Source organism: Odontesthes bonariensis, chromosome 3 (assembly GCF_027942865.1).
Source record: "Odontesthes bonariensis isolate fOdoBon6 chromosome 3, fOdoBon6.hap1, whole genome shotgun sequence".
NCBI classification, from domain to species: domain Eukaryota; kingdom Metazoa; phylum Chordata; class Actinopteri; order Atheriniformes; family Atherinopsidae; genus Odontesthes; species Odontesthes bonariensis.
The window spans coordinates 9,635,520-9,650,008 of record NC_134508.1 but is presented as its reverse complement, the minus strand read 5'-3'; the positions used below and the strand labels follow the sequence as shown (position 1 = coordinate 9,650,008).

The 14,489-nt window shown below is 42.5% G+C and overlaps 1 protein-coding gene across 4 annotated transcripts in view; it reads left to right on the top strand.

Annotated features, from left to right (window-relative positions):
- The window catches only part of phactr3b (phosphatase and actin regulator 3b), a 69,495-nt gene extending 61,631 nt beyond the window's left edge, over positions 1-7,864 (top strand). For all 4 annotated transcript variants that reach the window (XM_075460210.1, XM_075460209.1, XM_075460212.1 and 1 more), the window contains exons 9-13: positions 3,807-3,862; positions 5,016-5,077; positions 5,257-5,397; positions 6,506-6,582; positions 7,357-7,864. In XM_075460210.1, the coding sequence (XP_075316325.1) occupies positions 3,807-3,862; positions 5,016-5,077; positions 5,257-5,397; positions 6,506-6,582; positions 7,357-7,372 (352 nt within the window). In that variant the 3' untranslated portion in view covers positions 7,373-7,864. The remainder of the gene's footprint in view (positions 1-3,806; positions 3,863-5,015; positions 5,078-5,256; positions 5,398-6,505; positions 6,583-7,356) is intronic.
- The last annotated feature ends 6,625 nt before the right edge of the window (positions 7,865-14,489 follow it).

Here is a 14,489-nt window from a genome sequence, read left to right as displayed (position 1 = left end):
GGACAGGATTATTTTAGATCCCATCTGCCCTGTCAGTACTTGGGATGGCTGTGGACCAAATGTTTGCAGCTTAGAAAAGGTTTCCATTATTTTGTCCTCATCCTAGCTGAAGCTCGACTGTTGGAACTTAAATGCAGGTATATAATCATGACAATCATAATGACAGGTTATTAGCACATTCAGGTCTGATCTGAGGCACTTATGGCCTGGTTATTGTGACATCTTGAAACGCATACGTGTCCTAAGCCACACTAAAAGACCACTTGACTACATGCAAGTAACAGTGTAGTGGCCATTTGTCCATAAAAATCCAAATTAAACTTAAACCAAAACAAAATCAAAAGGCCACTGATGCACCATGGGGGATGTGGTTTAACGCAGGCAAAAGAAGATGAATGTCCAAACTGAATTCTTGCGTTTTCTGATAATTTATTTCCAAACAATAAAACAAACAAAAGAGCAAAGAAAACCTGCTGTTCTCTTCTTTTCCCTGGTAAAAAAAAACAAACCATTGGCCCACCCAGGTGCATGCTGGTACTCCAGGTGCCCAGTGTGACCCAATTACCAAAAATATTCTAAACAAATAACTAACAACGAATATTGGCAAAAAATCTAATCTAAATAAAGCACTGAAATTAATAAAATAAAGTTACTCATAATTAGCCAATTAAATTTACAGCTAGAACCAAAAAACAAAAAAAAACTTTACAAATAGCTCCTACAAACAGTTTAAAAAAAAAGTTAAACACTGATTTTCCACTGACTACGCTTCTCCTGGGGCTACAGTAGTGGACACAGCTCCGCTTTTTTCTTTGCAGAGACACGTTTCCCGTCCAAAAAAGTCTCACATGGAGGCTCTCGCTGGCTGTGAACGCGCTACTGTTGGCATTGGGAGAAAGTTGGGTTCTTATAGCAGGTGTACCTGCTCAAAATGAGCCAGTTTCAGTATGTTTGCTCCCATGTAAAAGCAGCCGGGATGGCATTAATGCAGCCACATTGTTGCTTTTAGCTGTAATTATAGTTACTTTTTGTTTATACCTCTTTATTTAAACAAGCCGCTCTTTTTGTGAATGAATGAGGTGACAAAGAACGAAGCCAGCTTTGCTGATTTTAGCGAACACAAAGCAGGACTGAAGCTTAAGGGAAAATGCACATCAAGAGGCATACAGAACCTGTTGATATGCTGCACGTTACAGGTGGTAAGCAGATTTTTTTTACTTTAACATAACTGTTGTGTTTTGCCATCTTTCAGCCTTTTTGCTAATAGACCGGTTTAAAATGGAAACTGCAGAGTTTAAAAGCTTCCCTTTGTGTGTCTGTCGCTCTACAACATCACAATTCAATTCGTTTTATGCTCCTTCTGCGTCTCTCATCCCGCGTCCGTTACATAACCGAGCTTAAAAAACCTCCATTAGAAAGACTCGGGCAGATCTGAAATGCGCCTGCATAATGATCCAGTTCATGCCACTGACTGCATTAATGGTTTTTACGCACCCGTCAGTCCGACCTGCTGATGTCCCGTTGCTGAGGGCCGACAGTGTGATGTTGCTGTTTATCTGCAACAGAGCAGCTCACTCTGAGACACACACGTGGGGGGAAATTTAAACACCAGGTGTGAACACGCCGCCCACTTGTGATCGGAGCGCCCGGGGACACGTGACAGCACCCGGTCCGACCAGCCCGCCTGTTTCTACTCGAGTTACGGTTCACGCTAGCAGCATCGTGATCCTTTTTTTCAGATGCGCACGTAGACGGGAACTGTGAGCTTCATTAAGAAAGGAATGTTGCAACGCAGTAGGACTAAAGTTAAAGATAAAGGTGCATTTGGATATTCATAGACGAATGCACTTCTTTTGTCTGGTGGGTGTGCCCCCCCCCCGGTGTGCCGGTGAAAATATAAAACTCCAACAGTGCTGTGATGGTGCAAAACTGCCTTTTTAAATGTAGTCACAAAAATGCTTGAAGGCTTCAAACATAAAAAAAACTGTTGATGCAAAACACCAGTTATTTGTGATTATTAACACCCGTCTGTCTGGAAGTTGAAGTCTGTGTCTTATTTATCCCTAATGTGACTTTGGGAGAGCAGCTCGAGGGGACAGGAGGTACCACAGGGATCATTTTTGCCAGATTTAAAAAAACAAATAAAAAAAAAAACTATCTGTCCACTTCAGTATTGTGAGAGAAGAGGGCGATCTTTCTCTGAAGAAGACACCGTGTTCCTGATTAATGGACGGTGTGTGTCCGTCCCCACAGCAGTTAGTGTGAATGTGTTGTGATCCGTCTCTCCTCGGCTGGATTAGGACAGTTGTTCCTTTTTGCCACGCTAGTCGTGACCGGGTTCCCTTTATCTAACCTCCTTTTGCTCAAAGAGAGAGTTTGTGAGTGTTGTGAGTGGTCTGGAGGCAAACTGCTCAGTAGATCTACTTTTCTTTTATCCCCTCAGGCAGCCGAACAGCATCTCAAGTCTCCCACGAGAGATGCAAAGAGCAGAGGCTGAGACGTGAATGCTGCTCAGAGAAAAGCAGCTTTAAAAAGGCCGCTTTGGCTCATTTCTTCTGCAGAATGACTCGAATATAACCCACGTAATGAGATGTGGATCTGCTAACGAGACATTTCCGTTTCTATCTTTTTCTGTGAGAACACAAACTCTAGTTTAAGATTGAAAAGCGTCTGCGGTTTGATCATTATTAAACTTTTATCCACCAAAAATGTGTATGTAGTTCCTGTTTTAGTGATCAATCTGAGCATTGAGTCATGTCTGAATCCGATCAGTGTAATTTTCTGTGTTGGTAAAAGTTTTCCACCTTTGGGATCCGGCCCAGCATTGACAACTGTTTATGTTGGAATAAAGCCATGTGAGGAATCCTGAAATTCAGGAGATGTGGAATGCTGAGGAGTGACCACGGCTAAATTTGGTTTTTGCAGGCGCTTTACAAAGGCGATGAAGGGCTGAGTGTGTGTGCTCACTTAACCGCATGCTACATGCAACGAGTTAATCCGCTCAGTTATTCACTAACTAACTCCTACTTTAAGAAGCAAACAAAACTAAGGTTCTAAACTGCAAAGAATTTTAAATACTCATGGAATCAGAGTAAAAAAACTCAATCATGCAGACAGAAGAGGCATGAAATAGACTGCGATGGTGTTTGGGTTGCCTCTTGGTGTGTTGCTCCATGATTTGTTGGGCTAAATACTCATAAAAACGTTGGATATGCAAGTTTGTGCTGTTGGGATTGAGTTGGAGGGACACGTGTTTTCCTCTTTCCCCGCTATTTCTCCGAAAAAGTTGGAACAATACAGCAATAACAGACAATCTGCTCCCTCCGTTGCAGCAGGTCTGTACGTGTTGTGTGTGCGCGTGTTGTGTGTGCGCGTGCGTGGGGAATCTCCTCCTCAGACCCACCCCTTCCCATTAGTATTTGAGAATGTGGCGATGCTACATCAGTCAGTCCACTCAGCGCTCCGCATCCTCCACACAGCTCCGGATATTTAGCCGCGTCCGCGTCTTCCGCCTCTCACCGAACTTAGTTTCTGCCGCGTGCGGTACGACGCGCAGCCGGACTATTTTTTTTCCCCGATGTGGAGCCTAAAATGTTCTAAAAGAAGCCACCCTCTGGAGTCGAGGTGGGACGCGGTGTTTGCCTTTTGGATGTGCGGTGGATCTTGGTGCTCGGGGCAGCGGCTCGCTAAGTGCTAGTAGCGGAAGGAGGAGGAAAAAAATAGACCGAAAGACTTTTTGGAGCGGTCCGCGGAGGCTGCGGGGCAGCCAACATGGTTCAGAACGTAATTCTGGTGTTCTTCCGCAGGAGACTGAGCCAGCGGCCGGCGGTGGAGGAGCTGGAGAGCCGCAACATACTGAAGCGTGAGTAGTGGAAACGTGGATAAAGCTCCGGCCAAAGTGCCCGGAGCTCTGAAAACAAGCTGCCACTTTGAGAAAATGTTTACAAGCCGAAAATGACGCCATTGTTATCATAAGTTGAAGAGTTAGCTGCGCTTAATCAGCATAAACGGATACATTTATCTATTTTTTTAAAATATATACAATAAGACTTTATTTAGACAGTTTCATTATGAGCTCTGTGAAAGTTTAAAAATAGGACGCAAATTTAATGCCATTTATTGTAAAAAAATTGTGTTTTGTCGGCCTATTTCGAGTCATTAGATAGATAGATAGATACTTTATTGATCCCGAAGGAAATTCAAGCATCCAGTAGCAGACATAATAAAGCAATAAAAATGTTTATACAATTATAAACACTTTAAAAAAACAATCTAAGAATTAAAAAAAAAAAACAGTTTAAAAATATAAAGTGACCAGTGAAGTAAGTATGCGTCAACTTACACTAAAAGTTAACTTCTGCTTCTTTTTTTTTAATGGAGCTGGTGGATATATGATGATGTGCTGTTTGGTACAATAGGGTCCCAGTAATAAGGGGTCAGATTGCTGTAGAACGGCTCTGGCGGCCTCATATTGGATGATCTGCAGCCCAGTCTTAGCTCTGCAGGAGTCCTGACCGCACAGAGCAGAACAATCAGGAGACGACTGTGTGAGGAGTCCCACCTTTATTTGTGTTCTGATGGAGTCGGGCCACCTGTGAGCTCCCAGCAGCTGTCCTCCTCCTCCTCCATAGCAACACATGCTCAAGCTGAATTTGACTCATTTGCCTGCAAGGACACACAGCCTGAATCACAACCCTCGCCATGCTTTCATGTAGCACCAAAACAACCAATTCTACTGAATAGAAGAGTTGGGTTTAATCTGCCAAAAGTAGGTCACCAAATATTTTTGGATAAATATTAAGAGGTTTGAAAGAAGAAACAAATCCCTGATCAGATCAGTGCTCTGATCCCTCTGTGTCTCTGAGCGCATCACTGCTGTCGTAGAAGTACTGATGACGACGCGCTTCGCTGATAACCAGGATAAACGGCTATAATCTGATGGAATGTCTGAGATCATTTTGACTTGCTTATTTCTTTTTTTGGGTTAAATTATTCATCTTTCCTTGTGTCGACAGAGAGAAACGACCAGACTGAGCAGGAGGAGAGGAGGGAAATCAAGCAGCGGCTCAACAGAAAGGTAGGCGGCGCTTTGGAGAGAAAAGAATCAGTTTAATCTCACGTTTGACTAGTCAAAACAGGCTTAACGACTCCACCCGCTGTTGTCTTTTGATTTTTTTGATTGATTTTTTTTTTTGCCTTATATCGCCGGTCTCTGTAAGTGCATCGATAATCTGACGGCTGCCTTGACTTTTCCAGCTCAACCAGCGGCCGACGGTGGATGAGCTGCGGGACAGGAAGATCCTGATTCGTTTCAGCGACTACGTGGAAGTGGCCAAAGCTCAGGACTACGACAGGCGCGCTGACAAGCCCTGGACCCGGCTGTCGGCTGCTGACAAGGTACCCGACCGCGCCCCCCCTCTCCTGTTTCTGCAGGGGGGACACCTGCTTTTCAAATTAGATCTGACGATAAAACCTTGGAAAAAACTGTGTCGCATTCCCGGAAAAATGCTTTTCATCCCACGAGATTTAAATTAAGAAGAAAAACTTATTTTTTGTGTCAAGAACCTCATTGGGAAAGTGTCCATTTTTGGCCAAATAAGCTAAGACAAACTGAACAAATGATAGTCCCCATCAATGTTCCCTATAAGCTGCGCGCCTGCGCATAAAATAAAATTCACCATAAACGTATTAATTCATATCTAATACTAGACCTAATCTAATAATGTGTTTTTCTGTACCATTTTTCAATGTAACGCAGTGAGTGACAGGTGTTCAGCCAATGATACGATACGGTTTACTTACGCTGTGCAGCCAATCAGAGCATTGGTAGTGCTTTCATATGTGCCCATACGCGCCGTGCAGGTTAGCTAGCTAACAACAGTGAGACGCAACCCCTTATCATGGCGAAACGAACGGGCAGCGCCAGCGACACATCCTCTCACCAAGCCAAAGCAAAAAAGAAATGCGGTTCTTTTAGGATGGAATGGCTGTCTGAGTAGCGGTGAAACTGGGTGAGATTTTTTTCTTTTTGGAGTGAGAAAAACATGCAGGCTGCAAGCATGACTCTCACATATAACATACTATACATCTCATGAACAACAAGATTTTTGCTTATATTCAAAGTAAACTAATGGAAATTGCTGCTGTGATTTGATTCTTTTAAATAAGCCATGTAACTGGCTATGATCCAAGGTTTTGAACAGGTGTGATGCAGGTGTGTGGCCACAGCGTGCACATCTGATGTTGCTCACAGTGGTGCTCAGTGTGCTCAGGGAGCTTGTGTGTATGCCCAGACACATGAAAAACTAGAGAGAACATTGGTCCCCATCATCCCGAGCGCTTTTCATCCAGTGTGACAAAAGAGCTGTTAAATTGCATTAGGTTTGGTTCATTCTCCCTCCCCCAGCTACGCTTCCATAAACCACACCTGAACAGCACATGCTTCTCCATCCTCTGGTGTGTGAGGCGCACCTGGGCTGACGCCTTTTCTTTTTATGCTCCGCAGGCGGCGATCAGGAAGGAGCTGAACGAGTTCAAGAGCAACGAGATGGAAGTTCACTCTTCCAGCAAGCATCTGACGAGGTCAGTTTCGACTTGTGTCTCTTACCGTTGCCTTTGCTGTCGGATGGCGATGTTTCGGAGGGTCGCTGTGACATTGTGCAAAGACTAAAGTAGTTTCCACAACGGTTTGACAGGGATGAGTGCACACCCTGCAGAGCAGAGCCTAAATTTAGCTGCACGCAGGCCCCGTGGGATGAAAAAGTTGTGCCATTTTGCAGCATCTCCCCCCGATAATGAATGTCCTCGCAATATTTAGCTTACGTTTCGCTTATGTCGAGGAAAAAAAAACTGAATGAGCAATAGTAGTGCTTACACAAGGCCCCGTTTTTTTTAAGGAGCACTATCCACTGAGCTAATAATAGAAGTCCCGACTGTTGAAACCATTCGATGCAAAGCTTTTAAGTAAGGCTGGGCAACGGTTAAAATGTTTAATCTAATTAATCACATGATTTCCCTGATTAATCACGATTAATCGCATTTGTATGCAAAATCCTAAAATTAATCCAAAAGTAGTGTATAGCTTTTAGCATTTAGTTTTATTTTAAATGTGCTGCCATATGAATGAAAGTGCCATAACATTTGTTGTGCAAACACACTTTTAACATCAGCATCTTTCTGTAGTTTTTATGTAGAAGCCTCGCTCCACTGTCTGTTTCCTTGAATGACTGTAATTTAAAAAAAAAACTGCGTTAATGCGTGATAAAATATTAATTGGCGTTAAATAATAACGAGTTAACTCGCCCAGCTCTACTTTTAAGCCCCGCTCACACTGTTCCCCTCTTTTCTGCCTTGCAGGTTCCACCGGCCTTAGCAAGGTTTCTTCTATGAAGAGTTGCCTAAATCTGGTTCTGTCAGTGAAGACCTTGCACGGAGTCTTCCAGCGCCATGGCCCACAGTCAGTGGGGTGTCCTGATATTTGGGTCCAGCGAACCTTGGAGGCTATGTCTCTAGGAATGGATCTGCCGGTAGAAGAGGCTGCATGCAGCGAGCTCCACTTCTGCTCAGAGGAGCATCTGCTTAACCTTCACTACACCTTGTCAGAGGAGCAGGAAGGACAGAGGTCCTGGATGCGCCGCAGACGAGCAGAGACTTCTTTTTGTAAACAGACTCTTTTGAAAGACTTCCTTTTCGACGCCGCTGTGGGGGGCAGGCGTGCATGTGACCCAGTCCTGCTCCGCTGTCAGTAGTCACACCCCCGAGCTGTGTCTGAGTCTCACTGATTCAGCTGATGAATTTCATATCGACGGTGTAAATGTTCTTGAACAGAAATCCCTTTGTAAGCACTATTTATTGTCTGCACAATACAGCTTTTTGATTCCTAACAGACCTCGTTTGTTTTGTGTGTGGCGCGAGTTGATGCGTTTCAAATTTCATATTTTAATATCACAGCATAACAGAAGTGTGGGTTTATTTTTTATTTTTTTTGTCCTCTCAGAAAAATCAGGATTATGATAATGACGCTGACTACACCGGGTTATAATCCCTTCAGATTCACCTCGGTCATTGTTGTGGTTAAGGAAGCAAATGACCGTAAAGCTCACCTCGTTACATCAGACGAGCAGCAGTTTGCAGGCAGTGACCCGTTTCTGATGGCGCTGCGTTACTGCTGGCCACTAAGCGGCTTAGTTGGGGTAAATTCCCACCTGAAAAGAAGTTGGCCTGACTGCGTTTGTCCAGTTGGGAGCCTGAAGCGCAACGAGGATAACGGGAGAACGTCGTTGTGTTTCTGTGACGTGACATCTCCCAGAAGTGATTCATCAAACGCATTAAAGCGAGAGGCGATGGAGGTGCACAAACTCACTGAAAAGCCTCTTATCTGATATTAAAATGTAGAAAAAAAGGGAAACCAGCCCTGGTTTGGTAACGTCTCCATCAGGCCTGTGGGTGCTGGAACAGATGGCAGCTCCAGTTTAAACTGCAGGACGACGCAGTGTCTGGAGTAACCAAACCAGCAGCTAGTGGCTGATGGTGGCGCAGGTCCGATCCAGAACCTGTGGAGGTGCGTGGGAGGTAAAAGGATATCCTAACTTCCGGGGGTGTCCCGCAGGTGGCTGAGGGCCACGGCCAACACACGCTCGACATATGTTTTACAGTTTCAAGCCAAGTGTAAGCGTGACTGTTCCCAAAATAGGCTTTGGATCATACTGTAAATGATGTCATAGATCCTATTTTTAATGACGAAGCCCTGTTTCCAGTATTTTACGTCACTGCAACTCAGTTGCATGTCAGCAAACAGTTGCCTCTAATTTAAAAAAAAAAAAAAAAAACATACTAATGCAAGAAAATCCACCAACAATGGACAAATATTACAATATCACAGGTGTTCTTTTATCCTTGAACACAAAAGCCACAATGGTGTTCCAGTGGTGTAACGTATAATCAGTGGAAGCCCAGAGCAAACGTCACCACTGAGCATCATGCCGTCTCCTAACATGGTGCCGCCTTATGTAACTATCGGCAACAAGCACAACATGACGGCCTAAATAAAGAGACGGGTCCCCTCGCAACAACTCTGGTATGACAGCCAGAACCGTTTGTGAAGATCATCCGTACAAATAAAGAAAAACGGGCAGCCCACAGAGAGCAGGGGGTGACCTGTTTGTAGCTGGAAAAGGTAAAGAGGAAGTAGATTTCATTTGCAGCCCAGAGAAAAAAGGCTGAAGCCAAACGGATCACTGATGCTATGTGGCCTGCGTTACCGTTTCCTGCACATGAACATTAAAGTAAGTCATGGTTATGAAACCCAGAGAGCTCAGAGGAAGATGCTCATTTCTGTGACTGTGAAGCTCTCAGGACTGAGAGGGTCATCGGGTTCAGAGTCAGAAGAGTCCACCGCCGCAGAGGAATGACTCAAAAGGCCTGGATTTCAATAAAGGTCGTCCAATTTAGTTTTATTTTGATTTCTGACGATAGAAGTTAAGGGAATGAACAGTTACAAAGTACATTTAAGTGAAGCTCAGACCTCTTCGCTTCATATTCCTTTCTGCTTTTTGTTCCACGAATGGAACTAGGTACTTTTTTTTTTTTTGAATGATAGATTTTTTATTTAACACGTATAAAAAAAGAAAATGTATGTAACTATTTGTACATACAAAAGAAAGAAAAAGAGGAATTTTAAAAAATAATAATAATTCAATCACATAAAGTGCTAATACATAACAAAACGCCACACATTGTTCGAAAAAATGAATGGGAAGGAGTACAATACTTTTTAAATCCTTACCATTTGCTTTGAAGCTGCAGTACTTGCTACCACAGATCATAACTGTACAGAACAAACCGCATCATCCTGTAGTGTGGGATACGCGGTTGTCGCCTACAGTACTGTTTATGCATCAGTAATGACCAGTAAGTCTCAATTTCCCCCCTCATTTCAATATATGTAGCCAGGAAAATAGAAAATAGGTGCAGCAATTTGTTGAAACATGAACAAACACACATGGGAAAACATTATTTAAAAGTTTGTACTGTTCTAACAAGCTTGAAAGTCGATATTTGCTCTGAGCTCCTTTATTCTCCAACACAGCCTGAACCCTCTCAGACAAGCTTTCTGTCCTTTCTTTAAGGAGTCTTCAGGAATAGTTCTCCAGGCTTCTTGAAGGACATCCCAAAGCTCTTCTTTGGATGTGGGCTGCCTTTTGTTCCGTTCTCTGCCAACATGATCCCACACTGCTTCAGTAATGTTGAGCTCCGGGCTCTGGGGAGGATTCATCCCTCCATCAGACCTGCTGCCACTGATTTTCAGCCCACTTCTTGTGTCCTTTGGCACAGCTCAGCCTTTTCTCCCTGTTTCCCTTCCTTAAGAACGGCTTCTTGGCAGCCCGCCATGCTGAGATACTCAAAGTTTTCGGTTAATGGCTCTTTAGGTAATCACCTTGTTGGTGCAAAAATGCTATTTCATGTCTGCACAACATTGTTTTCTTTGGTATTTTTCATACATGCAATAAAAGGAATGGCAAAAAATGATGTCTCTTTGCAACAACCTGCCAGTAACCAAGTGGCTGAAGACACAACTATACATTTTCTCTTTGCTGAGCTGTCTGTTGTGTGTGGACACAACACTGGTTCATCCAAGGACTGTGCTGAAGATTAATGAAAAAGCAGCCAAAGTCCAAAGAAAAACTTTGAAAGACCCTCAAAAAGCCTGAAGGACTATTGGTGAATACCAATTTAAAAGATTACAAGAGGGTCTGGCTGCTTGGAAGCAAAATACAAAGAAAGGAGGGGTGACTCAAGTGTTTTGTTTTGAGTGCTTTCTCTTTTTTTTGTTACTAAGATTTTACTGATGGTACCTTTTAATCAACATTTTTTGAAAAGCCAGAAGTGTAGAATAAGAAAAGTCCTCCTCCACTAAAGATGGTGTAGCTTCAATGCACCGGAGCCTCAAATCGGAGCAACACTGCCATCTGGTGTCCATCAAACATATCTGCTTTCATGGAGCAAGTGGATGACGAATGGATCATGTTTTTGCTGCCTCAGAAAGGAAAAGTCAGTTATATCTATGCAAAAAAAAAAAAAAAGAACAACAAAAATCTGCAGTAAGGCTTTTCAATATTTGCGTTAATTTTCGAATGAATGCCTATTTTGTGTCTGTCGAGATCGTAATTAAAAATATGAGCCAACATGTTCAGTTAGTGTCCAGCAGAGGTGTGACCAGAATGGCATGTGTGGGTGGGCAGTTAGCTCATCTGAGCTAACTGAAAAAAATCGGTGGAAAACCACTACTACAACTTCAAACATAATAATAATGATAATAATAATAATAATGATGATGATGATAATCATCATGATAATAATAATAATAATAATAATAGCAATAATTCAATTCGGTAATGAAAATATGGTCACACTAGCATAAATCATGACCGTCAATTTTGTTAACAGTGGAATTTTTTTATGATTTTTTTTTTATTTATTTATTTTTTTGTAAAGAAATGTAGAACTTGTATGATGCATGCAAACGCACCATTACAACGCCATCAGGGTCACAAGAAATGTGTTCACCAAGTAACTGCTGAAGAGAAGAAATAAAGCTGAGAGTACCAGAATACTATTACCCTCCAGTCCTGTTGTATACCAGAACTAAAATCTACATCCATTGTCCAGCAGAAGAACAAAGTGTTCAGCACTCAGAGGCATGGTTAAGGTAAGAGAGGATGAAACCCAACTACCACTCTATCTAGGCAATTTCAAGACAGTCACATCCATCTGGAATACTTTTAAAGGGACACTATGTAATAAATTAAGTCATTTATTAGCTCAAATCAACATATTCATTCATAAATTAGTCCTCATTGGCATGTCCATGTCCTTCCTGTCTATGAAAAACGACGAAGTGCCGAGAGGGACATAAAGCACTTCGAATCGCGTTTTCCCCAACGCCAGGCCTGCAAGCGGAAATGACGTCATTTTGACGTCACGTCCGCCGAATGGCTTATTACTGGCGCTAATGGTAAATAGATTTTATCTCGTAAATGATCCCACTAATAATGCATTGATTGTTACCAAACTTCTGCCGTACTACACATAGGCTCTTAACTCACAAAACGAGGCATTAGAAAGTTTGTAAGTTTACCGGGAGTTTATTTAAAAGAACACTTTCCAGATAGCAACTACACACTGCTGCTAACGCTAACGCTGCGTCGACGTCACTTCCGGTAACTCCCGGAATATGATTTGCACACCAAAGACTATGTCAACTTATGTTATCTGACATGTTTTCTGTCATCTGCATTTATAGTGTTATTGTATGTGTGTTATGTAATCCTTTGTACTGTGTGTCTTGATGTCTTTTTGTTTGTATGGACCTTGAGTCTGAAGCTATAGCTTCTTGAATCTTGACACATACCGCCTGCCGTAGTTCAAAAAGTTGCAACGCACATTTGAAAACCCGAGGCGCTAGAGAGCAAATTCATTCGACTTTGCAAAATAAAATCGCACCACTAGATGGGGGAAGAAATTACATAATGTCCCTTTAAATTGTCAGGTATTTAAATTTGGATGAGAAAGCTCAAGCTGCCCACACATGCACTGCTGGCTGCGTGCCTAGGCTGGCAATTCAACTAGCTAGCACAGTCTCCTGGTCTTAACAGCAGGTTAGCACAGGCAGACTGCTGTAACTAGCTGACTTATCAATGTGATCTACACAAATCAACAAGTATATGAAACAAACAAGCTCAACTCAACAAAAACTACTACCACTACTTTGTGAAAAGATGACAGAGAAGAACGAAATAGGAACATGAATCGAAGTTGTCAGGTATTTAAATTTGGTTGACGAAAGCTCAAGCTGTCGACACATTCACTGTATGGGCTTAAAGTAAAGTAAAGTAAAGTAAAGTAAAGTAAAGTAAAGTAAAGTAAAGTAAAGTTGTGCTTGCTATTTGAATGGAGGAGGACTGACAGACACGCCCCCTATTCAAACGAACCAAGCAGTTTTGACGATTGTTCTGCCCCTTAACCCCTTCGCCATGTTGCAAATATGTCCTATTTTGGAGAGGTTTTTAGACCAGGACTTTAGGATGCAATAGCTTTTGTTTAACATGCTCCACATTCTCTATTGAGGGTTTAAATTCAAGTAGATACTTGGGGCAAGACATCCAGCCAACTCCAGCTTTTTACTACCTTCATTAAGTCTACATTTCAGATCATTATATTCAACAAAAACATCCGAAACTGTGAAAATCGACTTTTTTTTCCAGCAGCAAGGGGTTAAGGTTACGGGGGGGGGACATGATAACAAAAAAATAAATAAAGCTATAAACTTTGCAGATACATGCTTTTTTAAAATCACCACCTGCATTTATTCTATCATTATAAGACACAGAGATAATAAATTGTGGCCTTTTTTCTGGCCAGTTTTCTTTGGATGGACAGGGCGTTTCTCAGGGGGGCAGGACTTGTTCTTGGGGGGGGGGCATATTTTAAAAATAACAATGTTTTTCATGTTTGGAACATGTTTGGAATAAAAAGAGGTTTTATTTCATACATTTTTCATTGGTGTCAGATGTTTTGGTGACGAACACTGGTCAACAGGGCCCCCTAGGATTTTTTTGCTTGGGGCCCCCACAGACTCTAGAATCGCCAATGCCCTGGTGCAGAACCAGAGGAAGTGATGAGTAATAAGCCCCCCCCCCCCCACACACACACACCTGATTACACAGCGCTCTATTAAAGGCCATAAAACCCTGCTGATCAAATAAAGTTGCCTCAGTCGGAGCTAAAAATATCCGGATCTGTTATTTCTTTCATGGCTCAGGAAGCGGCTGTCAGACGATCAGCTCGCTGACGTGAGTGCCCGGGAACGTCGGCCCAGAAACCGCAGGAATACCTCACATTCCTGCGGTGTGTAGGTCAGCTCGCTCTCTCTCTCACAGCGGCGGAGGGATGCAATCCTACCTGATCCCAGTTTTTCTCCTGGAGCCGGAGCCCCGTTCTTAAAAATGTGGATTCTGCTCCAGCAGGATGGATTTATTTCAGATGTGATCATCTGCTTTATTCACCCATTTACAGCCTGGAGCTGTCACAGTTGATTAAAGATCACAGGATTTGGCTCTTTTAGGTGTATTATACATTTAAGTACTTGTTTTAGAGCATCTTGAAGGGAGAAATAAGCTCTCAACATGGTCTTCAGTGCTGTTTAACTTTCCCCTGGAAGTAACCAGGAAACAGTTGCAGAAATGTGCAGAAACGTATTCAAACGTTGATGTAAAAACAGAATATAAAGCAAAAAAGAGAGCTTTTACAGTTCTGAGCAGCTTTAAAGTGAATATCTCCTCTGAGCTCCTTTATTCACAGACTCAACTCAAGTCCCCGTAAGTTTTTTTATCTTTAAGTTTGATTGTTTTTTTTTTCTTATTGCATAGGTACAGATTTAGTAAATAACATTTAAAGGTTTCAAATTAAGAGATTTGTCTTTTTTAAGATCG